This window comes from Osmerus mordax, chromosome 13 (genome assembly GCF_038355195.1).
Source record: "Osmerus mordax isolate fOsmMor3 chromosome 13, fOsmMor3.pri, whole genome shotgun sequence".
In the NCBI taxonomy this organism is placed as follows: Eukaryota; Metazoa; Chordata; class Actinopteri; order Osmeriformes; family Osmeridae; genus Osmerus; species Osmerus mordax.
This window is the reverse complement of record NC_090062.1, coordinates 10206656-10232318: the sequence shown is the minus strand read 5'-3', so window position 1 is coordinate 10232318 and position 25663 is coordinate 10206656. Positions and strand designations below refer to the sequence as shown.

Genomic DNA, 25663 nt, shown 5'->3' with positions numbered 1-25663 from the left:
AACCATTTTGACAATTGAGGAAGTGCAGAAAACGGCTTTTTAGGCAATGGAGAGAGAGGAGAAGGTATGAGTGGAGACAGACCAGGGAGTGACACTAACATGATGTTGCTGAGCTGTCTCGTCTGAGAGTGAGGAATCTGAACCCACTGCCAGTAAAGGAGGAAACGCAACTAAGTGTGAGTTATGTCAGAGCTCTTGCTTTCCTCTCTGACCGGAGACCCGCAACCTGCCACTCCAACTATGAGTGGGATACGAACTGTTTCATGGATAGTTCTATAGTTACCCGTTTTATCGTCAATGGACAAAGAAACCATGACCACAAACTTCGGTTTATCTAAAACGCTTCGCAGGTCAGGCAGTCACCCATCCAGGACCGTCCGGATTGTGATATTGGGCCAAGCGGCAGTCGGTAAAACCGGTGAGCAAGCAAAGGCTGTCGGATACAAGTTGAAGTTTGCATTCATACGGTCTATTGTGATTCATGCATGGCGTATATAATTGTTAAATAAATTAGCCTACATGGTTGACTAAACTTTTTACACGAATTTGGTTTTGCAGCAATGGCTGTGCGATTTATCACTAAAAGATTCATCGGAGAGTACGATCCAACACTCGGTAGGTGTGGGCAGCCCGATTGTAAATAACTAGTGAAGCGGTCACTGTCAAATTAAAACCTTTTCCATGAGGGCTACTGTTTTGATATTATTAGTCATTCATGATAGGCCTAAATCAGATAATAACGATCAATAATGTATTGATTCCCATTTGTGTGGCACGTGTCTGCAGAAACCATATACAGACACGAGATGTGTATCAGCGGAGACGTGGCGCAGTTTGAGATACTGGACACGGCAGGACAGGTAAGGGTTCAACGTCCTGTGGTAAACCATTGGAGATGTAGCAGAGATGGTTAGAAGACACCCATGGTTCCGCACGGCCGCACACGCACACTTAATATCATTGTTTGGCATTGGAGACACACACACAATTAAACTTGTATCTGTAAATGGAGAACCCTGTTCAGACTGGTGTTGTTCACAAATGAGACCTGACCATATTACAAGCTGAAATCTACGTAGCTGCCTCCTTAATGACTTAACATCCGTGATGTTTGTGTCAGTCCAGCTGAGAGTTGTTTGTTTGTGTGTATGTTTGTGTGTAGGAGGAAGATGCCCTCCTGATCGAGGAGAAGATCCGCTGGGGAGACGCTTTCCTCATTGTCTACTCTGTAACGGACCGCTGCAGCTTTGATGAGGTCATGCGTCTCTGCTTCTTGGTTAACCACACCCATGCCAGTGGCAGTCGCCGCAGCGGCCTAGAGGCCCGCCCTCCGCCCATGGTCATAGTAGCCAATAAGAAGGACCTGGCATTTGACCGCATGGTGACCAGGGAGGAGGGGGAGGGCCTGGCACGGGGGCTGAAGCTGCCGTTCTGGGAGGTCTCGGTGCGTGACGGGTGGGAGGAGACAGCAGCTGTGTTCCAGGCCCTCTACGCAGACGTGCTCCAGCAGGGGGACTCCGGTCCGGCCTCCTTCCGGCGAAGGGGCGTGTCTAAACTGTTGGAGAAGATCCCTAGAATCAGCTCCGGACTGCCCGCTGCCCCTGCAGGAATCTCTGGCCCTCCCCCTCGCAGCCTCGGCCCCCCAGGGCCCCCCTCTCGCAGTTTCAGCCTCAGCTCCTTCAGGGACTTCCTGCCTGACTGAGGAGGAGGGGGGAGGGAGGGGGTCTGCTTGACCAAATGAACAGTAGTTGAGGACATAGGAAAGGAGGAGGGGAAGAGAAGATGGGTGAGGACTCCAGCGGATGGGTGTGACTCTGAACCATACACTGGAGGGTAAACTGAATTGATTCAAAGGATGGACCAATGACAAGCCTGTATCTGTAGCCTTGATGTTTTCTTCAGAGGTTGTGATGGTATTTAAGATTATGAGACACAATATTATTAGACAAAAACATGAAATGTACCATAACTAAACCTCAGCCACCATTCCTCATCTTGATCTAGACATGATACCTTAATCATGTTAGATACCAGAGATGCAGTCATCACTGGCTATGTTGTGATAAGGTAGGAATTCCTAACATGCAACAAATTAAGAATGCAGAGTTTCCTGGTCCTGTCTCTTGTTTTTCATAACAACAACTGAAAACCCAACAAATTATACTTATTACTCATCCAGCCCTGCAATCTGACAGTGTCACTATTAGGACCACCTGCCTCAGAAAAGGCTGCTTGTTTAAGTATGTTTGATGTGCTGGAGAGGGACAGGGGTGAAGGAATGTGCTATGTGTTGGCTATACTTATTTAATGTGGGGTTGGTTTGTGTGTGATGTAGGGCACACACGAGGGGGGATCACATGTTTTCTTGTGAGGATAGGACGTACTGTATGTAGTGTGGAGGTAAGGTGCGTGTGTGTGTGCGCAGTTAGAGTACTCTGGATGTGTGTGTATGGTGGTAGAGGACCATTGAACCTACCAGAGTTCTAGAGGTTACTGTTTCACCCAAGCATGGAGGAAAGATTAGACTGAGAAATCTGGAGACCCTGAAGCCTCGGGGACCCAGACACCTCCCGCTGGCGCCCCCTGCTGGCTTTTCACCATGACATGTTGTTTAGACCAAAACACAACATACAGGAAAGGAGAGGAACATAATAATTGGTCATGCGGATCAGAACAGGTGAGGGGATGAAGGGATGGGGTGTTAGGGGTTGTGTGAGAGGGATGGGGGAGGATGATAAAGAAGGTAAAGAAAGTAGAGAGAGATGGAGAATGAGAGAAATGGTCTAAAAAGATACAGAGGGAAGGAAAGGAATGAAGTAGATAGAGAGAAGGAGAGAGAGAGAGAGAAACTAGAGGGTAAAGGAGGAGACAGAAGCACACAGTGAGGGTATTCAATTAGCAGACTCTGACTCTAGCTGCTGTCAGGGCAGGTTAGCTGGGTGAGTTGACACATCCAGAGGCTGTGTTATGGGCAGCTACAGGCCAGCCCTGGGAGGGTCAAGTCTGGCTTCTGGGCCACACTAGGGACGGAAGATCTTTGTATACTCTAAAAATGAATCTGCTTCAAATAACAATGCAACTTACTCCAGTAAGAAACAACAAAAATAAAGGTATGGATATATTGTAGCTATTTCAATACTTAAGATCAAAGAGTTGGCCTACTCCTTGCTTCCACAAGTCCCCACCACCCCCACACTCTCCCGTCTGAATTGTGTATAGATAGGAAGGTTTCATTGTTTTTAGAGCCTACTGGGTGACACTGGGTGCTTCTGACTCCGCCGTGTTGTAGGCTACCACGGATTTCAAAACGAGTGTACCACATCTCAACGCCGAATTGCATTGGTGACTGGGAGTGTAGTTCTAACCAAAAGAGCGCTCCGTTGAAGGTATTACACGAAGGCTACTATGGGACTTCAGTATCCAGAACGTGAAACGTCTTTAAAGGGTTTTTGTTGTAGCTGGGACGCTCGTTCGCAAGTATCAGACCGGTAAGGCACTGCGCAAAATCACAAATCTTAGTAGCATGTGTACCTTCTGAACCGTTACCGTTTGACGGTTTACGTCGTTTTCACATCGAGTAATCTACACAGCATCTTACCCTAGCTAGCTGTCGTCAACGAACAGTCTATCTTCTAATGTTTACTTGTTTCCAGCTCCGGCGTGTCCTCTAGTGAAACGTAGCCTATCTTTGTCATTAGACATGTTTATACGTAGGATATTCATCCGTTAATTAGAGCACCATCTATGTTTTAATTTGCGGCATCTGTTCCCAAGGAAAAGGAATATCTGTTGTCGAGAGTGAATAGCGAACTGAGCTTATTGTTCGTGATGGCGATGTTCCGCAGTTTTGTGTCCGCTACCCAGCTCCGACAGCATCAGCAAGCGAGCGGGGCATCCTCCGCCACGGCTCCAGGGGAGAGCGTCGAGAGCCAGTTCTCCTGCCCCATATGTCTGGAGGTCTACCACAAACCCGTCAGCATTGCCAGCTGTGCTCACACGTAAGTACTTAGTAATGCAAGTAATACAAGAAGCAAAGAGCGTTTATTGATGGTTTGTTTAGTGTCCATTAATATTAGTCAAGAGGATGTTAGACAAAACATTCTTACCACAGTCTAAATGGCCGGAAATAGTCAGACGCTTTTGGCCTTTCGTCCACAAAGCAAATGTTAATGTCCAGCCAAATCCTTTACCGGTCAGACGCATGGCCGGTTAATGGATAATTATCTTTAAACACTGTATGTGTGTGTGTGTGTGTGCGCGCGTGTGTGTGTGGAGGGGGAGGGGGGAGGGGGGGTCGCGTGTGTTTACGTCTGTTTAGGGGGAGCAGGGAAGGGGGTTCTCAGTAGAAGCTGTCTGGGCCAGTGAGAAGGACCAGAAAACACATGTCAGATAAGGAAGTAGCCATGCAACACAATGCAACACACTGCCCTGTTACTTTGAAAACAGAAATGGGGGATATGTGTGTGTGTGTAGGATGTTGATATTTCCTCATCGTAACGTTTTTTTGATGCTTTTCACGAGAATCCTCAATTGGTATGAATTATGTATGATGTGTACAATAACTTCCCTCCCTCTAAGATGGGCTAGCAGTCTTCCCATGCAACAACAACAAACCAATGTAAACTAAATACACGTGATATATACGTCTGTGTGTGTGTGTGTGCATGCATGTAGGCCTTGTTCTTCTTGTAAACTGATAAAGAACAGCAACCTCTCTCTAGAACTCCATTGTGTTTTTGTGTCTCATCTCTCTCTCTCTCTCTCTCTCTCTCTCTCTCTCTCTCTCTCTCTCTCTCTCTCTCTCTCTCTCTCTCTCTCTCTCTCTCAGACCCTTTCTGTCCTTTTTATGAAATGAATGTTTGATGAGGGAGTGACAAAGACGCTTAAAATGGCAGCTCCACATGTATGTGGGACAGTGAATCACTTTTATCGTCTCATCTCATCTTCCTGTTCCTTACATCTCCTCTGAGGCTCACAGCTCGTGAGGCTTAACTAGACCGAGCAAGGATGGTTTGGTCAGGTGTGGGTTAGGCTTCAGTTCTGGTGAGAAGAAGTCGTCCCTCAGGGCTCTGAGGACCAGCTGAACCTGCATTCATATGCTCTCACTACCCCCTCCCTCTATCTGTCTACCACACTCCTCTCTCTATCCTTCTAGCTCTTTCACTTACACCCTTATTTCTCCTCTCTCATCTTTCCTCCCCTTTGTTCTTGCTCTCTTCTTCCTTCCCTCCATCTCTACATCTCTCCTGAGGTAGTGAGCTTCCTTTCTGTGAACAGGAAATAGGGTCACCCCCCTGCAGGGGGAAAGAGAGGACGTGTGGAGAGGAGAGGAGAGGAAAAGAGGAGAGGAAGGGAGGGGGGTTAGATGAGGATAAACCTACACAATTATAAAATGTCTATCTCTCTCCCCCTCATTGGGTGTGCTTTGCCTTCGGCAAGGGCACAACCTTTGTTCTCTCACATATATATTATTATTTTTATTTCTTTTTGCCCCCCTAAATCTTCGTCAATATTTGGCCTACATAGACAATCTAGGTGTCAAAAGTTTCGTCTTGGTAGCGATTGAGTTGCTTGTATTTTTATTTACGTTCCGTTGCATGGTTTAGGCTCAAGTTAAATTTTTGTGGCGAAAAGTGAAGCTAACGGTGGCTAATTTGCTAGCCACAGTCACTGACGTTACTAACGTCACTGCGTCACGAAAACACGCGTGACTACCTGTAGCAGAACATTCGTTTCGCATCTGTTGTTGTTACTGACAATGATCGCTACCAGTGAGCTTCTTATGAAAGCGATTTTCCACTAAATAAATGTCAAGCTTATTTACGTTTTTGGGGGCATATTTTCAGTTAGCAGATGTTACTGTTTCAATCGTGATTCCATCTTCTACTGTCGGTAACGTCGTAGAATAATCTTCAAAGGGGTTCTTTATTAATGAATGAATGCAATATGAGTAGGCTAAATGCCTGAAAATATCACGAGAAGGGAAAAACTTAAAAGGACGTTTAAGTCATAGAGAGTAGGTCAATTTTTACACCGGTCTGCCAAATTTATTCGTTTTGATTCAACTATGAGGCTGCCTCTTTCAGGGGAAATGAGAAGACATCTATTTCATTTCTACACTTCACTCGTATTTTGAGTTGTAAATGAGCAGCAAAAAAAAAAATGCTTTTAAATCTATAATCTTTATAAATAATAAGTATGCATTTTTATATAAAATATACAGAAATATCAGTTGTAAAAATGTCATTAAAAAACGGACCCCCCTGTGCAACCGACGCAAGCAAGCACACCCTACAATTTCCCCAGAAATTGTACCCTCTCTAGTTCTTTTTGTTATGCCATACATCATCATTGTTCTAGAATCCTTTGTTGGTGTGTGCGTGTGACGTGTGTTTGGGAGGGTGGGGTTTGTGCACATACGTGTTCTGTGTCTGTGTCTACATCATCCAATGGAGGCCTTTGTTTGGTTTTGAAACAGGAAGATTGTGTGTGTGTGTGGGTTTATAAATAGCTCACTAAAATGTCCCACTCCAGGGGAAGGAGTCAGAACTAACTGTCCCCAGTTATCCTGACACACACACACAGGTACACCTACACACACACACACACACACACACACACAGAGTGAGTTTTTTATACACTAGAACTGCTTCTATACATAATGATAAAAGGAACAGAGTGTGGAGTGCATTCCAAGATTGTGGACTTCAGTAGTGTTGCTGTTGAATTACCGTCGTCTTCACAGTGGGATTCCGCTGAAGACACACGAGAATATCTCAGTATTTATTCATGATGCTGAACATCATCTGCGATGAGAGAGATGAATACTCTACAGCGGGCTGACCTCCCGTCTCCTCTCCAGGTTCTGTGGGGAGTGTCTCCAGCCCTGTCTGCAGGTGACCTCTCCTCTCTGCCCCCTGTGCCGGATGCCCTTTGATCCTAAGAAGGTGGACAAGTCCTCCAGTGTGGAGAAGCAGCTGTCCTCCTACAAGGCTCCCTGTAGAGGCTGCAGCAAGAAGGTCATACTGACATACACACACACAGACAGACACCCACTAACAAACTGAACTAACACCCTTCTCTCCCCCCCGCCCCCCAGGTGGCTTTAGTTAAAATGAGGTCCCACATCACCTCGTGTACGAAGGTACAGGAGCAAATGGCCAACTGCCCTAAGTTTGTACCTGTGGTTCCCACAACACAGCCCATCCCCAGGTAAGCACACTGTGTGTATATTTGTACTGCTATGTTAATGAGAGTTTATTGAGAGAGGTCATTGGACAGGAGGAGTATCTTTGATATATATGGACTCTGGAGATATACGAATACAGCAGATGTACAACTTCGGAGAATGGTTGTGATAAATGAGCGTGATAAATTGGTTGGGATAAATTAAGGAGAAATCTTGTCAACTCTGTGTGTTTGTATGTGCCTGCAGGTGTACGTTCAGACGTGTGTTATAGCTACGAGCCAAAAGTTCTAAATAATCCTGAGTAGCTGATAGTAAACTGTTGTTGTTGTTGTTATTGTTGCAGTAATATTCCAAACCGCTCAACCTTTGTGTGTCCTTACTGTGGTGCCCGCCACCTGGACCAGCAGGAACTGGTCAAACATTGCATGGACAATCACCGCAACGACCCCAACAAAGTGGTATATATGTGTGTGTGTGCGTGATTGTGTGGAGGTGTAGTAATACTAGTTTATAAATATTGTTTTTAAATTTAAAGGTTTAGTATTCCTGCTTTTGAGTGCATGTATATATGTGTGTGTGTGTGTGTGTGTGTGTGGATGTGGTGTGTGTGTCTGTGTGTGGATGTGGTGTGTGTGGATGTGGTGTGTGTGTCTGTGTGTGGATGTGGTGTGTGTGGATGTGGTGTGTGTCTGTGTGTGGATGTGGTGTGTGTCTGTGTGTGGATGTGGTGTGTCTGTATGTGTGTGGATGTGGTGTGTCTGTATGTGTGTGGATGTGGTGTGTGTCTGTGTGTGGATGTGGTGTGTCTGTATGTGTGTGGATGTGGTGTGTGTCTGTGTGTGGATGTGGTGTGTGTCTGTGTGTGGATGTGGTGTGTGTCTGTGTGTGGATGTGGTGTGTGTCTGTGTGTGGATGTGGTGGGTGTCTGTGTGTGGTGTGTGTCTGTGTGTGGATGTGATGTGGATGTCTGTGTGTGTGTGGTTAGCAGGTGTGTCCTGTGTGCTCAGCCATGCCCTGGGGAGACCCCAGCTACAAGAGCTCCAACTTCCTGCAGCACCTTCTCCACAGACACAAGTTCTGCTACGACACCTTTGTGGTAAGGAGGGGAGATGGAGAGATGGAGGAAGGGAGGGAAAGACAATTGTATTTTGCTGTGTCTATTTGTGTGTATGTGTGTGTACTACAGGACTACAGTATTGACGAGGAAGCTGCTCTCCAGGCGGCGTTGGCTCTCTCCCTGGCAGAAAACTGAGTCCACCACACACACACCTTGCTGCCACGCCTATCTCTGCCATGCCCATCTCTGTCACACCCCTCAGTGCCCCTGCCCCAATCAGATGTGTCCCACTCTGCGGTCAGAGAGAAAGCGACAGAGAAAGTGAGAAAGAGTGGTGTATGAGAAGATTCTGCCAACAGGGTTAGAATCTTCAACATCAGCAACAATCCTCATTGTTGTCGTTTCTATGGAAACATCTCAGCATCAGGACCTCAGGACTGGCGTTGTGGTTCTGTCAAGACTCAACAAGCGATGGTGTCCTGCATTTGAGGAGAGTTGCATCTGTCAGTGTTCCAGAGACTGCTGTGTGTTTGTCTTTGTTTGTGTTTGGCCTCTACACGCAGGTTGTGATTGGCTGAGTTCTGCTGCCTGCTTTAGGCATGACCAGAAGATCACAGATCTAACCATCATTCATGTAAACATTGTCACAACCCAAACTACTGCCACCGCCTCAAAACAATACCAACAAGCTACAACCTTTTTTATTCTAGATTTCTTGTGAATACTAATCAGCATTTTCTACATAAATTATCTGTAGTTCTTGGTATACAGGGACAGACATCTAGGAATCAGTTTCTGCTTTATCTACCTTTTACCTTGTTACCTTGCTGCAGTGATATTTTTATGATTCATCACTACCAGATGAAACAAAAAGAAGATATATATTTTTTGGAGGAAAACAATGTTCAAATGGTGCACTATTAACAAGAAAGTAAAACACGTGTCTGAGGGGACTTTTACCTTCTTTTTACATCTTACCATTTGTACTGTTGTTGAGCAGTGTTCTGGCTCTGCCAGGGAGAGGGAGAGCAAGCATAAACTCTGTACTGGTGTGGCGTAGTACACATACTCAGTCACTTGAGGGAGCCACATCCATAGGAGTGGGCCTTCACCACCAACCAAGCTCCAGAGATAAGGTTCTCTGCTGCTGTGCAGACAGGGCTATATTGCTGACTGAGGAATGATGGGTTTTTCTCAAATTACATTAGTGTGTGTCCGTGAAAAGAGAAGTGGGTATTCTTTGTAGACCCTCAATTACACTACTGTGTAGATCTTACTCTTTCTGACCCCCCTCACCACATGACAGAAAATAACTGTGAGAGAGATTGCACAGTGGTCTGATCAGGTCCGAATAATGATGTCTTAATCAAAGGATGCATGTTTTCATAAAGGCCTTTGAAGATGAACCTGTCCGTCTTTCCGACTGGCTTCATGTAGACGTTCTAGTTCCTGACAGGGACTGAGATCATCAAATACAGCAGGGACGAAGGGAGGGACTAAGAGAGAGGGAGGGAAAGAGGGAGAAGTTGTACATGATAGAGGATGTGAGACTTTGCCATGTCTCTGGTATGGAATGTGCATTGTCGTGCTCTTTTAATTTCCTCGCAATATCTTTCCTACACAAAGAATGCATTGAAATATGGCACTTTATGAATTCATTCAAAAATATCTTTGAGAGATGAGCAGGAATTGTATTGTAGTTATTTTAGGTGTGACTGGAGAAACTGAATGAGTGGAGAATGCGTGAGCACCATGTGTGTCCCTGTGTAGGAACCAGTGAGTGTTTCTGTCAAGTCACAGTATGCAGTCAGTCATTGTCAATGAAGCAGTCAGTCGGTTCTGTTGTACAGAGCCAACTACCAGGCAGATGTGAAAGCAGGATAGAATGGGCCTCTTGATGATTCTTATACTAAGGTGGTCTGAACACTCAGTCTACTCAGGACCTGATCCATCTAACCCAGGTCTGCCTGGACCCCAATGTTCTGAGGAATGCAGATGGAGCGGGTGACGAGGTGCAGACACGAGGATGGTGAAACGTGTCCCTCCTGGGACCCGGTGGATGGGTCAGACATCTCACTTTATCTAGTTGATTTACACAGAAGGTTAGTCGTTGATAAGGACTCTTCTGAGTGTATGTACGGTGTTGTCTGGTCCACATTCCTGTCTAGAGCTGGAGCATATATTTAGATTTATAAGACTTTGACTTTTGATATTGCATTCTGTATTTAATTTGTTCCTATTATGTTATATGGAGCCTGCTTACCTTCCCTTAACTCCTCATAAATTGATATGTTTCAACCCTTTGTATTGTTGCTCCCATGGATTGCCCATAACAACCATGATAAACTGTATCTTACTTATGGTGTCCCAGGTCTAGGGCCTGGACCTAGCCTGGTTCTAGCTTGGCTTGGACATCAGGAACACCTGAACCTCGCCCTAGGTCCTGGTACTTGCTTGTCGAACAAGACGCCGTTTTGGCCGGAGAGGAAGTGACTGGGTGCCATCTTGTTTTCCTGACACTGCAGCAGATGAGTCAGATTTGCTTGGTTGTTCTGGTGCTCGGCCTTGGTCTGGTCCTAGTTCTAGTCCTAGACTTGTTGCTAGGGAGCTGTCCAGGGCAGGCTAGATCATGTAGTATTTGTTCCGTGTGATTTCTTTGTTCTTTACCTAGTAATAATGGGCATAGTAAAAGCAGTATGAGTCATGATGCGAGCCAAGTGGCGTCTTCAGTTGTTCCACTGTTTCAACTTTAATAAGATATTATACTTAACTATGTATTTGTGGCAGGTTTTTTTCTCTCTGAATAAACAAACACAGACCCCATCCTATCTGCCTGTGTGTATTTTTTCCAGGACTCTGTCTTGTGTCTGCCTGTGTCTGTCTTACAGGACTCCTTCTGCCTGTGTCTGTCTTACAGGACTCCTTCTGCCTGTGTCTGCCTGTGTCTGTCTTACAGGACTCCTTCTGCCTGTGTCTGCCTGTGTCTGTCTTACAGGACTCCTTCTGCCTGTGTCTGCCTGTGTCTGTCTTACAGGACTCCTTCTGCCTGTGTCTGCCTGTGTCTGTCTTACAGGACTCCTTCTGCCTGTGTCTGTCTTACAGGACTCCTTCTGCCTGTGTCTGTCTTACAGGACTTCTTTTTCCTGCTGCTTGGAACCTTGGCTGTCTTTCTCTGTCTACCGTTCTTCTTCTCTCGCTTGTGTTCTCGCTTTCCTCTCTCTCTTCTCTCTGTTCTCTCTTCTCCTTTTCTCCTCTCTGAACCTCTTTGATGTTCCGTGGGCAGCTATGCACGGTCTGGTTCTGGAGCTGCAAGGTGGTCTGTGTCAGAGGAGACTGATGCTGTGGTGTGTGTATTCTCATAGACCTCAGAGGGACGCGGCTCCGTGTGAAATACCCAGAGTTCCTTCCCACGGTCCTCGGCTGAAGGCTTCAAAACGCTGCCCTCTGCCCTCCAAACCCTGGCTACCACGTCCTAGGTCTGGTGGCTAGTATGGTCATGGTCAGGATCAATATATTCATGTAAACATGTATATTACTCCTGCAGTTATCCACCATTATAAGAATGTTTTGTGTAGCCAGTAATCTGGTTTGTCAGGACACTTAAAAATTGTTCATTCATATTCATGATCACTTGTTTTTTAATCTGTTATCTTAAGCTCTGATGGATGAAAGTTTGGACAAGAAAACTTAAATAAAATAAAAAGTGTGCCCTGAATGAATAAAATGCATTGTAAATGTAAAATAGCTGACTAGCCAGATATTCATCTATTAGTCATTTATTGTGCAGTTGACACAGAAACACTGACACAGACCGTACAGAAGAGAGTGTGTGTGTGCGTGTGTGTGTGTAATTTGTAGAACATCTATGGCTTGATAAAACAGCATGGTTTATATACAACAGATCAATGCATTCAGACTTTTAACTGGAACAAAGATTTATAAATATAGAAGATGGAGCCTGCTCAGGTCTCCAGGGAACAATGTCTCTTTACTGAGACAGCTTAACACTCTATGGAGCCAGACACAGCGGCACACACACCGCTCTGCTCCACCCCCTCCCCCGCTCAGCGCTAGACCCATACCGGTAACCACCAGTAAACGTCCACCTATAGCAGTCTCCTCACACCCATCTGGCACTGAACCATCCAAGTCCAATACAATAAGATCTAAAATGTAAAACAGACTAAATGAAGACATACATCTTGACTGTAAGATGAGGTATTGTGGATCACAACCTTGGTCTATCGTTTCATATTTCTTCTTTGTCTTTTTTTTTTTTTTTTTGGAATAGCACAGAAATCATGTGTCAAAACAAATCATCTTAAATCTACATAAAAACAAGTATGTCAATAACAGAATTTTCTATGAGAAAATGTAAATCTATTTCATGGTAGTACATCGACATTTTATATGTAAAATAAAAAAATGAAAAAAATATAGCAGCAAAACAATAGGAGAAAAAGCTTTTTTTTTTCTTTCTTGTTTTTCATTAAAGGTTTGACACGATGCCGTGGATTGGTCCTTAGCAGCTTGGTAAGGAGTGTCTCTCCCTCTGTTCTGTCTTGTCCTCTCTTCTGCTCACCTCTCTACTTGAACAATAAGACCTCAGCATCCAACCCTCCAGCCCAGTTTGGTGGCTTTGAGGGTCCCTCCCCTTTTCTCCTCCCTGTCTTCTCTCTCCCCTCTCCCACTTGTCCTGCTATTAGGCCCACTTCAAACAAAACCGCAGCCCAAGTCTTCAGGTTTGTGCAAAATCATCTCCAAAGCACCCCCCACCCACCCATCCCCCGACCAAACCCAGCACCCTTTCTGTTAAAAAATACACCATGTCCTCCCCATGACATTTTTGCTAATGTTTTACAAACGTTTTCATTTTTTTATGAGTCAGCAAATCTGAACAAAAGTGCTTTCATCAAATGAAATGGCATTAGCAAGGATATAACTCTAGATAATTATACCAAAACAAAAACAAAATAAACAAAATTCAAACTACAGACTGTAAATTGGTCAGCAAGGTTAGATGACAGCTTCTGTCAAGGGGTCTTCCTTAAAACCTCAGCACCAGCAGTGAGCCTGTGTAGGAAATCTAACCAAGCAGTACACTGACTGGGCACATACCGGAGCGATATGAAGCCATTTTGACAAAGACCAACTACAATCTTAGAAATTCAAACGAAGCCTAAATTATGAAGACTCTACACACATAAGGAAGCAAGGATACACAAATGCCCAGGTTGTAATCTTTACCACACTAAGCCAAGATAAGAAAGTAACAAACATAAAAGGCTCTTCCTGTTTATCATTATTCCAAACAAAGGTAAACAACAACAATAACAATGCCAGACTAGCCAGACCTTTCTGGATGTAGGCAGGTCTAATCTGAGTATTTCAAAATCCTAGTTTAATATTGGAGGGTTACAAAGTTTCAATCTGTGGCTTGGCAAATAAGCAATAGAGCTTCTGAAAGAAGTTTATGTGTGTTTGTTTTGGCTGCCCTCAGCCGGGGAGTGGCGGGGCAGTAGAAAGGGAGAGGGCCGGGACTGGCCCTTTAGACACTACTGAGGTGTTCCCTCCTGCTTGCTGCCATGGCAAGGCATGGGTAAACAAGAGGAGGTGGGCCCCCACAGCAGGCGGGGGGCAGGGCTAACCAGAAGGTCACATGACCCGCTCCTTCTTCTCTGGTGTCCTCCCTTCCTATAAATCATCCTGGCTGAGACAGAACCTCATAGGTGTGTCCACAGATGAGAAGGGGACCAACCAGCCAATCACATGCTGACGTCAGTCATTCAAGGCCAATCAGATATTGCTGTCTGTCAGAAACGACCAATCAGATGTTGATGTCCCTGACATCTGTGGGTGTGCTGGAGAGGTCCACGTCCTCCTCCACCCTCTTTGTTTCCGTGGAGACAGTGTGTTGCTGTGCCTGTCTCAGACTGGACTCCAGGAGAGACTCAATCTGTTCCACACAAGACCTCAGACAATCCTAAGAGGAGAGGAAAACAACAGTCAGTTATCAGCAACCAACACACATCTACTTCCAAGAACTTAAGTCGACTGTCTTTGAGGGTTAAACCTGCTCCATCACTCTAACACAAACAAATAAGCTCCTACCATTAGATTAAAGACCCATTCAGACTAAACTAAAATGGCCACCCTAGCCAAGGAGAATTGGTGACACCTACCGGGTCGCTCCTGATGATCTGGGACAGGAAGCAGGTGAGGTTCTGGGAGGAGAGGGTGTTGTCGTGGTGCTTCAGAAGCAGACCCTGGACCGCAGCTACTACGCTGCCTGCCGCCACCATGGATGGAGGGACGGCAATGAACTTCACATCTGGAGAGGAGGGGAGGAGGAGATGGTTGTGGTGAGTGGCAGGATCATGGAGGATTGAGATAAGGAAAAGAGAATGGATGGATGGACGTCTGAATGGATGCTGCTTGGATGCGTACCAGTTGCACAGAGAGCAATGAAGGTGTGTGCGTGTTTCCTCAGGGTGTGCCTGACGTTCAGGTGGATAGGCAGCTTGGACAGGAAGTGCTCTATGAAGTCATGAGGTGTCACAGAGGCTAGGTCCCACTTCAGCTTGTTCAGGACCAACACCTCCATATGCTGTAACAAGACACATACAAATGTGATAAGAGAGAATGTCTAAATGTGGAATTAAAATACACTTAATTATGCTTATCTACATTTAAAATTGTAAATGGTTTCAGTCAATTATTTAACAGCACAAGTTTCATTTACAAGAAATCACTGACACTATTGGCCTGAGTCAGTTCTTAAGTTATCCGTTAGAGGGCGATGTTGCCATACTGCCTGCATTGTTACCCACAAGAACTAGTTCTGAGGCCCACCGGCTAGGGCCTACCATTTGAAGACTTATCTCATGAGAGTTACATTCTGTAGAAAGGCCTGCTGTTTTGGATCAATTGATAGAAGGCCATTTTAGGGCTCTTAATTTATTTTAAAGGGCCATTTATTAGGCCTAGAGTTTCTTTCCCACATCATAGAAATAGAAAACACATAGGCTATTGGTTAGTTGGACATGTTATGTAATATTCCAATGTGGAAGACATGCTGCATGTGTAGATGGCTTACCTTCAGATCGTCCGGTCCTATGGAGTTATCTGTGTAGATGCATAGTTTCTCTGCTGTCAGAGGAACTGTCTCCCTCATCTTGGACGCCAGAAACATACAAGTGGCACCCAGCAGCTGTAATCTGGTTTTCCTCGTGTCCTCTACTGATAGAAACCTGTCCAGATAGTTCATAGCCAGGGGGAATACCTCCTCCTCGCATTTCTGCTCCTCACAGACCTGCAAAAGCAAAACGGCCATTAGAACCATGCATCCAAATAGAAGGAATTAGACCCTTACATAGTCGATAATCTGTTGCTGACTAACTTTATACCTTGAAGTGTGAACGAAATGCCTCTTGCCAATTATAAACTATTTGCGCCAACTCAAAAAACTGAAAAGGTGAGTTATAGCCTATAGCCTATGCCTAATTCTTTAAATTGTTCTTATGCTATAGTATGCTACCTTCACTGCAAGCCGCCTAATGCAAACCTATTCACAAATATGCAGGTCATATTGTTCTCAATTATTCTCCAATGTTTAGCCGTCATATTAAATAGTCGTCAAATCGTTTTCAGTCAATTCTTGCAAAGACACAAAGGTGGCGTTAATACGAGTTTGCAGTTCAATTTATAGTTCGCCATCTTTTCAAAAAAGAATTAAAAATACTTTAAAATTATCCCCGTTGATAAAGTTGCTATGTAAATGATTGTTAACTCATGCTTTATCACTATCCGTCCAAATATGTCGAATTGTCAAACAGGAAACACCAAAACAATTTAGTTACTGAGAAACAGTTATTTTCCACATGCACTTTTCGACATGGACCTCCTGTTCGGTCTCGCAACTTCGGAAATTAATAGAAAATATATATTAACCGGGAATGCCAACACAAAATATATGTAAATGTAGATATATCGATTAAGTACCAAATCCGACTATTGAAATTACGTTCTTTATGCCAGAATTGTCATAAGCTATTTGTGGGGAGACCTTCACAAAGTGATGTAGCCTATATTAAGACTCAAAGACCAAGCTAAACAAGAAGGGCTTGCACTCACATCTGCATTAAATTAAGAAATATTAGCCAACCATCGTAAAGATACACTTTTCAGTATTCTGATCGATAAACTGTCATTCTTCTGATTATTGTGGATTTTTTATAATATTAAAAACATTCCCAAGCGACAACAAAGATGGCGCGTAATACGGGCACGAGTCAGACTGCATACGTGTACATTGATATTAATTCGGAATATCTGTAGTCAAGTCAGCACATTTGCCTACTTTCTGTACAATGATAGCAAATGGACAATTAAGTTGCATCTGCCTTATTATGCACGCAGATAGGCAACAAGATACCGCAGAATTCGGCTACTGCTCTGTCACATAGGCCGAGGGACGCGGAGGGCACGTTAGTCACAACTTTATGGGGCCTAATAGGAAGAACCACACATAGACACCAAACTTAAAACAATCTATAGCCTACTATAATCTACCGAAATTATCGATTGAGTAGCGTACACGGCCTTCTATGGACATTGATCAATAAGGCTTTAAGAACTAACTGGCTGTGCAGAGCCATGCAGCTTGTAAACCATACACACCTCTAACATCCACGTCGCGACTATTTTTCTCATCTTGGGGACGATTTCTTTTTGAACACACTTAAAGTAGTTTGGAGAAGGAAGGTAGATCTCCTCCGCTTTTAGCATAGTCTTTAAAACTTTGTCGTTGAGTAAGTTGACATCTTGGTATGCCCTTCTGATCGCGTCGGCTTCACAGCAAAGCAGCTGGTGTTCCATATCTTTTGTTAGTTTAGTCGGGTTCATTGCCTTCACTGCAGGAAGAAGTGTAAAGAAGTGTTTTGAAGAGGTGCTGCTGCTCGTGGAACTGTTGCGCGCGGATGCTGCTCTTCCGTCAGTGTACGTAAGCCCTCTGAGAGCTCGAGCGCAGATCCCTGCCAGACTAGGCTGCGTTTCACAGGGACCTTGCGATGACGTTACTTGTTGTTTCGGAGGGGGGTTGAGGGGGAAGGGAAGGGGGAGATCAAAGCCAGCAGCGAGTCTGTGAGGGAGCGCACTAGGAAGGAGAGTCTATTGCGAGTAGCACCCCCCTCCTTCTGCTTCCTAGTCCTTCCCCCGGCCGCTGGTTCGCTGCTATGGGCATGGAGTTGGGAGGGCCCAGGGTCCGGGGTGGTGGATGGCCGAAAGGGAGGAGGTAAGGGGGACGCTGGGGGTGGAAGGGGGAGATTTGAAGGGGATGGGGGCTATGGACACCCCAAAACTGGCCCTGTCTGGTAGGCTGCAGAACATTCTACGCTGTTATTTTGAACCATAGGGGGCAGTATGGGGGCTTAGTCTTCACACTCCTCACCATTCCCTGTTGGTGGTCAATGACTAATTCAATGCATTGTGCACTTTCAGTGATAATGGAAAATTACAAAAATGATTCATCTTATTCCATGTAAATATCTTTGCCTATACATACTTTGAAATAAACACTTAAAGAGTAAAAGTGATGCACGTTAAAACAAAGGACAGTTTCAGGCTTTGGTTTAGTAACAATAGATTGGTTTCATTTTACTGCCATGCTTGCTGAGTCTGATGCAACAGCAGGAATACTCAACTCAAGACGACCATCTGCAGAAACGTGTCCAATAAAGTTAGGAAAGTTCTGGGGAAAGACCCCCACACACTTCTCTTTTTTGGGCTGTCATTCTCTCTCTCTCTCTCTCTCTCTCTCTCTCTCTCTCTCTCTCTCTCTCTCTCTCTCTCTCTCTCTCTCTCTCTCTCTCTCTCTCTCTCTCTTTCTCTCTTTCCCTCTCTCTCTCTCTTTATGTATTTCTCGCGCTCTTTCACACACACAGAAACACACACACGCAAATGCACACACACACAGGCGGGAGGAGACACAAATTAGTGTTAAACCAATGGAAGGAATTGCTGTTACCAGGCAGAAGTGAGGCGACTGTGTAGGGAAGTTGTCTTTGTAAAACTGCAGATAACCAAGAGAAAGAGTTGTTTTGCATGTAACTTAATACAAGTTGATGTAACTTAATACAACTTAAGTTATCAGAACAACTTTATGTAACTCTTTATAGGTTGATAAAACCTGTACTAAGAAATTAAATGTATACTTCTGTTTTTCTTATTCTATTGTTTTAGTTTTAAGTAGACTACTGTAACATCACATATTAGCAAGTATAGCTGTAAACAGAATGCTTCTTGGTGCAGTATTCTGGCACTCAATCTAAAAGTTTGTACTAAAAACTCAGACACATCTCATAATTTTGACTAGAACTGCATCTAACATAGACTTATATTTGTATATTTGTGTGTGGTATATGTGCTTCTTTAATTTAGCTACGTTGTAATCAGGTACGATTTTCCTTTCATTCCCACACATTCTGGTCTTGTTTCAATATGAATTGCAGCTTTCCACATTCCTAGGATTCTTCTCAGCTACTGACTACCGTAAAACCCAGAAAACTGTCTTTTGGCTTGGTCCAATGCTCCAGCTAGAATGGAGGATCTCTTGTTACAAGACCTGGGCCTAAACCTAGTATAATGTTATTTGCTTGATCCTAGGACTATTTTATATCACTCCCACAGCAGTCAGGGACATTTCTTGATTATCAATAAGTTACAATGGTTCACCAATAGATCTCTAACAACATAATTTTGATAAACATTGACCAGAGAAGAATGTTCAGAGCATTGAGTTTTAACACTGAGAGCTTAAACACATCTTATGCAATCTGTTCCTTCCACCTCTGTCTGTCCCTTCCACTTCTGTCTGTCCCTTCCACCTCTGTCTGTCCCTTCCACTTCTGTCTGTCCCTTCCACCTCTGTCTGTTCCTTCCACCTCTGTCTGTCCCTTCCACTTCTGTCTGTCCCTTCCACCTCTGTCTGTCCCTTCCACTTCTGTATGTCCCTTCCACTTCTGTCTGTCCCTTCCACCTCTGTCTGTCCCTTCCACTTCTGTCTGTCCCTTCCACCTCTGTCTGTCCCTTCCACCTCTGTCTGTCCCTTCCACTTCTGTCTGTCCCTTCCACCTCTGTCTGTCCCTTCCACCTCTGTCTGTCCCTTCCACTTCTGTCTGTCCCTTCCACCTCTGTCTGTCCCTTCCACCTCTGTCTGTCCCTTCCACCTCTGTCTGTCCCTTCCACCTCTGGGTTAATACAGGTGCTCGGTTAAACACTTGGAATATGTCAATAACTCTCTAATTGAAAACATTTGATCAAAGGTGGCAGTTTACTGAGAGTAAAGTGTGAAACATTTATTACACATCTATCAAAACATTTCCTTCTAACCCATTTGTAAACCTGGTGCTACTGCTAAACATACTATAAAATGGCAAACTTAACGAATGTGCTATTTTAATGGCTCTAAGTGTTTCCTGTGGATATATTCTGTCATTTGTATTCCTACATCAGAGGGTGATGAAAGTCTGAAGGCTCCATGACTGAATGTAGGCCTCCCAGAAGGCTGTCCCAGCAGAACACACACCTCTACTGTGGAACAAAGGCAGACCGAGCATGTGACTTTTGGACTGGCCCTCTACTTCCGTTGTTACGGTACCTAGAACAGGAAGGGAGCAGAGTCTGGGTGGTTCTTAAGGAGACAGTGCACCCTTTTAAAGTTTTCCTACTGCAGCCATGGCACACCACATGGCATTCACTCAAAGATGTAATCTGGTATACAACATAAAATACTTAAACAGTGTATTTAACAATTGCTCTCTCGTTCTTCCTGTCTCTCTCTTTCTCTCACATCCACATACATTAGTCTTAGCTTCAACATAAATACATTATGGACTAGTGAGTGTGTGTGTGAGAGCTTGTGTGTGTGAGCGTGTTTATGTGTGTGCCACGATGACCTATGTTAATTCATACCCACTAGCTCCATGCTTTGTTCATGTGGAAGCCTGCTCCACAGCTCTCCCCAGAATCAGGGGACAGGGGGGGCCTGTGTGTACTGGCATTGCCTCCTTTCTGGGGGCCACATGGTACTGAGACTCCGGGGTCAAATTGGGCAAGGGCCACACTTACAAATAGGAATGTGTGTATGTGTGTGTGTGCATCTATGCATAGATCAAGAGATTGTTCCCTCAGCATGTCTGAGGTTTTCTGAAACATGTGATAAATTAACTGCCCTTTTCCTTCTCTACAAATTTGTTGTAGTCTTTTTAAAGCCGTAATGCCACTGTGGGGTCGGTTATCAGACAAACAGTCTGGGAGGACCTCTGTTCTCTTGACCCACCCTACAGCCCCACCCTCTCTCCTCTTAACTTGAGAACAGATGATGATGAGAGAGACAGAGAAGGTTTCTCTGTGAAAGGAGCTTCATTCTCTTCTCTGGTCAGCTCCACAATGAGCACTGAGAAGATGGATAGAGCTATTGTCCTGCTCAGTGAACTGTACAGGGAGCAGGGAGCAAGCTGGGGTCCTCTGTGTGTGTGTGTGTGTGTCCTGCACCATGCTTGACCTGACACTTGTGGCCCCAGTGGGTGGGGGTGATGGTGTGTGTGCCTGTGTGTGCGCGTGTGTGCGCGTGTGTGTGTGACATGGTCAGGGTGGGAGGAGCATGAACAGGCTCAAGGGCAGCTATGACATGAGAGACCCCGGGATTGAGGCAGAATCTTGGAGAAGATGGCAGAGAGGAAACCCCTGGTTGAATGAAACTTGGAACTCTCAATACAGACACCACCTCTCCATAGTTTCATGGTCAACACTGAAAGGAACGTAAAAATACACCAACATACACTGTAGAACAATCGAGAATGAAGAGAAGGATAGAAATAGAGAGATAGCAGAGAGAGAGAACGGAAGTAGGCAGAGGGAGGAGTGGAAAGGTAAGTTGAAAATAAAGAAAGAGCAGACTGTAAGGAAAGAGAGCGAGCGAGGGGGTGTAAGAATGAAGGGGTAAATAAAGACAGTAATAAAGGGATAAAGCATGTTCCCCCAGGAGTGCTATTGGATGTTTCTGTGTCTTCATTTGCATGTGTTTGCATGGGACTTTCAAGGCTCCAGCGTTTCCTGATAGATAAGTCCTCAACAGGTTTACTTAACTATCAAAGAGCCAGGAGCATGGAAAAGTACTGGAACATGGCCCAACCAGAGACAAGTCCCAATGTGTGTTCTGTTTACCAATAGGCTTTAAATATGACTCATCACTTCTGGGCCCTCATCAACAGCTCTGCTGTCCTTGGGGGCAGAGTCACATGGCCTATATCCTCCTTTCTGCAGGTAAAGGTCAGAGGTCACAAACTCCAGCCCCATTCAAATGTTCATTTTTTTTCGTTCTTTCATTCATTCATTCATTAACTACCAGTGCTTTAAGGTTCTATGGTGGAGAGTTGTGGGGGAACGACAGCCATTTCAGGGCTCCTCAAAAAACTGAAAGGGCTGCATATCTGTTCCTTTGTTGTCTTTGTGTGGGGGCCATCAGAACCCTGCAGACACCACCCCTACAAAAGGGAGGCTGGGGGGCTACCACCCTGTGGTATTTACATACACAGAGACAGCAGACTGAGGCCTCTGGGAAGAGTCTGGTCCATTTGGACAGGAACCTTGGGTGTGCAGGGAACAAGTCACCATGCATACAGTCACACGCCTTGTGATGGACCCACATAACACTGTCTCCCTGGCAGTGCTCTGATTGGTCGTTTGCAGTGAACGGTGCCGAAAGAGAGATGTGTGCATGGATTAGCATAGCAGCAACACCGCTGTGTTTCTCTCACGCCTCCAGTCCTGCCTGTTTCCTGTTCTCAGGTATCTACAGCAGAGTCAGCCCCAGGCCTCAACCCTGACACCTGACCTCTGACCTGCACAACCAGTAGCAGCCTATGTACTCCCCCCCCCCCACACACCTCTATAAAGCTAACTCTAACTCAGTCCTCCTATTTTAAAGCTGTTTCACATTGTATGTTTCAACCTCAGCACACCATGCTCTTTGTTCCTCCTCTTCCCCCGCTCTTCATTCCTCTCCCTCCACCCCCCTCCTCCTCACACCCTTCCACATGTGCCATCTAACACACACCAATGACATCAACATGAATCATTTTCAGGAAAATGGAAAAAAAAGAAAACCTTGATTTCCTAAGTGTGCGCTCGGAGGCCCCCTGTCTCCGTGGAAACGGGTCTGTTGTTATTTTTGGCTGTCACAATTAATCTTATGATATCCTGGAGGTCTGAGTTGTGTGGGGTACAGCCAGACATGCCCCCGCAGTCATTTAATAAGCAGGGTGGGGGGTTTGGGGGACCATTTTCTTTTACTTACTTCTCACCCTTTCTCCTTATTTCTCTCCTCTCTCCTTATCCTTTTCCCCTCCTTCTCTCTCAATTTCTCTTTGTTTTCTCTTTCCCCCATTTCCTTCTCTTCACAACCTCTCTCTTTCTATCGCCACTGGTTTCACATCCTACACTCTCCACACAAAACTTATTGTCTCGGTGTAGACTTGGTTGGTAGAACAGTAAGTTATGTGTGTGTACATGTGTGTGCACTTTAGGCACAGCTCACATTATTGGTTGGTCCCAGTGCCCTATCAAAAGGGCTGTCCAGGGAGGCCTAAACTTTCTGTCTCACTGCTGAGTTTGCTGTCGCCACAGTTACCTTGCTGGACACATAGTTTACCACGGACACCTGCCACTCTCGCTCCTCGGAATCAACTGCTGCTTGTGTATATGTGTGTTTCAGTTTTGCCAATGAACAGACATTACATTCAGATGACAGTAAGGGGAATGCTGAGTGTCTGGGAATTGGGCCCTTGTCAGATTAACTGTCCTCTGCAGGGTTGGACGGAACACTTCCAGGAGGATAACTCTGCAGGGTTGGACGGAACACCTCCAGGAGGATAACTCTGCAGGGTTGGACGGAACACTTCCAGGATGATAACTCTGCAGGGTTGGACGGAACACTTCCAGGAGGATAACTCTGCAGGGTTGGACGGAACACTTCCAGGAGGATAACTCTGCAGGGTTGGACGGAACACTTCCAGGAGGATTACTCTGCAGGGTTGGACGGAACACCTCCAGGAGGATAACTCTGCGGGGTTGGACGGAACACTTCCAGGATGATAACTCTGCAGGGTTGGCGATCCCTTCTATTGCCTTGACTGCTGTTAGTGAAGATAGCATGTTGCTTTGTGTAGCTTCTCTAAGTATTTATCTGTGGCATCAGTTACCTTACTGACCTGAAAATCTGAAATCCCCTTATTGATCTAAAAATCAGCACATGTTCCCCATTCCCTCTGTCTGTCCACACGATAATCTGGATAATTGGTTTAATTCATTCCACTTATTGATCGTCATATTATGGATAACCGGGTCCCTCTTGGATCACCTCAGGGTAGTCTGACCATGGGGCAGACCAGGGGAGGCGAGAGAGCGGGAGGTTTTTAGAAAGGTTGCTAGAGTTTGAGATTGAGGCGCTTGCGGGATTGAGCCTTCCTCTGTGTCCAGTCTGAGCCGCCAGATTATCATCCTGTTGTCAAAAAATCGACTGTATGTACAGTATCTACACTCCTGCCCTCTTACCCCGCCCCCCCCTCTCCTCTAGATACAGAGTGACCCTCGGCCTACCTTATCATCAGTGTGGCTAGCAACCCTCCTCCCTCCAGGAAAAATAAACACCGGCTTTCTCTGGGGCGGATGAAAGGCTGCTGCAAGGATGCATGCCATGCTTCACATGGGTGGTGTGTGTGTATGTGTGCGGTATTTATCTATGTGTTTGTTTGTATGTGTGTGGTGTTTGTGTATACATGTACAGTATAATTGTATGTGTGCATGTAGTGTTTTGCCTGGGTGTATGTTTACGTATTCACTGCATGTGCGTGTGCGTGTGTGTGTGCACAGTGCAGTGACTGTGGCGTTTGAGCGTGTGTCTGGGGGGTTTGAAGTCTCTCCATGCTCCATATTTTTCTAGTTAGATTATAAAGGCTGCCTGATGAGATAGCATTCACTGAGACCACCCCACCACAGGAAGAGGAGGAGAGGGACAGAGAGGAGGAGGGAAAGAAGTAGAGGACAGAAAGAAAAAGAACAGAGAGGAAGAAGAGGAGGGGGAAAGGTTGTGAAGGAGTATGAGGAGGACATGCTTGGGTTTGAAGCGAAAAAGAAAGATAAGCTTTTCTCTTAGTCCTCCATCCCTCTCATTCTCTCTACCTCCCTCTTTCTCCTGCTCCTCTCCACTTCCAGTGTGTACTTCCTCTTACCACATGAAGAGAACCGAAAATGCAGAAAGCATGTTGCTGCATCCTCCATCCCACTGAGTCAGGCCAACACCAATAATACCACACTCTCTGAGAGACTGATGAGAGAGAGAGGTACACACACACACACACACATTTACACACACACTGTTTTTGAGAACGGATTGAATGAAAGGTAAACTTTAGAATAGAATGTCGTTTCAGTTGATTACAATAACATAGCGCTCTCACAGTGCTCTTTCCCCTCCCCTTCCTCACTCCTTTCCTCCCTCCCTCAGCCACGCTCCATTCCCCTCTTCATCTATCCCTCCCTCTCATCCCTCGCTCCCAAACTCCTTTATGGTTTGTTTCTGTTTCTGGGAGTCGTTCAGCTAGACATCCCAGAATGCCTGTGGCCAACCAACTTCCTCCCAGGGCGCCCCTAACTCACTTCTGATTGGTCCTGACGCCTTTCATCTCAGCCCAGACCGTATGTGTGTGTACGTATTTATGTGTGCGTGTGTGAGTGACTGTGTGTGTGTGTCTTGGTTCTATTGCCAGTTTGGAGGCTAGCCTGTGTCTCTCTATAGAATACAGCACACTCACACAGACCTGGCAGCCATACTGGCACTAACATCACACACATGCTCCTTCTCTCTCTCTCTCTCTCTCTCTCTCTCTCTCTCTCTCTCTCTCTCTCTCTCTCTCTCTCTCTCTCTCTCTCTCTCTCTCTCTCTCTCTCTCTCTCTCTCTCTCTCTCTTCTTTCCCTCCCTTTCTTTCTCTTCCTCTCTCTGTCTTGCCTTGCCCCCCCCCCACATAGCCTGATATTAGTTGTCACACTTGAGCAACAACAAGCTTTTTACTTGCAAGCAAGAATATGTTAATCACTTTGACTTCCTGTCACATGGGAATCTCTTTCCTGCTTGGAGACTCATCTGTAACATCCAGCATAGCGTGGAGGACATTCTTTTCCTCTATTCTCCTCTATTCTCCTCTATTCTCCTCCCCTCTCCTCCCCTCTTTTCTCCTCTCCCCTCTCTTCTCCATTCCTCTCCTTCCTTCCTTTCCTTACCCTCTCATCTTCTCTTTCCTCCCCTCTTTTCTCCTCTCCCCTCTCTTCTCCATTCCTCTCTTTCCTTCCTTTCCTTACC

At 45.4% G+C, this 25663-nt stretch overlaps 2 protein-coding genes and 1 pseudogene across 4 annotated transcripts; 2 read left to right on the top strand and 1 right to left on the bottom strand.

Moving 5' to 3' along the window:
- The first annotated feature begins 240 nt into the window (after positions 1-240).
- On the top strand, positions 241-1702 carry LOC136955865 (ras-related and estrogen-regulated growth inhibitor-like; annotated as a pseudogene).
- Positions 1703-3717: 2015 nt separating this feature from the next.
- Positions 3718-8577, top strand: LOC136955314 (E3 ubiquitin-protein ligase RNF166). Of its 3 annotated transcripts, none has more exons than XM_067248997.1 (6): positions 3718-3998; positions 6863-7019; positions 7100-7212; positions 7533-7647; positions 8178-8285; positions 8376-8577. In XM_067248997.1, exons 1-6 carry the CDS (start codon positions 3829-3831, stop codon positions 8439-8441), a joined length of 729 nt encoding a protein of 242 aa, XP_067105098.1. In that variant the 5' UTR covers positions 3718-3828; the 3' UTR covers positions 8442-8577. The 3 variants fall into 3 exon arrangements, with proteins under 3 accessions (XP_067105098.1, XP_067105097.1, XP_067105096.1); XM_067248996.1 differs by having other exon boundaries at positions 8175-8285; XM_067248995.1 differs by having other exon boundaries at positions 8178-8577.
- Positions 8578-13057: 4480 nt separating this feature from the next.
- Positions 13058-17252, bottom strand: ccnd1 (cyclin D1). Its single transcript, XM_067248911.1, has 5 exons — positions 16926-17252; positions 15343-15558; positions 14694-14853; positions 14429-14577; positions 13058-14229 (listed from the first exon to the last, which is right to left on the bottom strand). The coding sequence occupies exons 1-5, from the start codon at positions 17148-17150 to the stop codon at positions 14074-14076; spliced, it is 906 nt and encodes a 301-aa protein (XP_067105012.1). The 5' UTR covers positions 17151-17252; the 3' UTR covers positions 13058-14073.
- Between the last annotated feature and the right edge of the window lie 8411 nt (positions 17253-25663).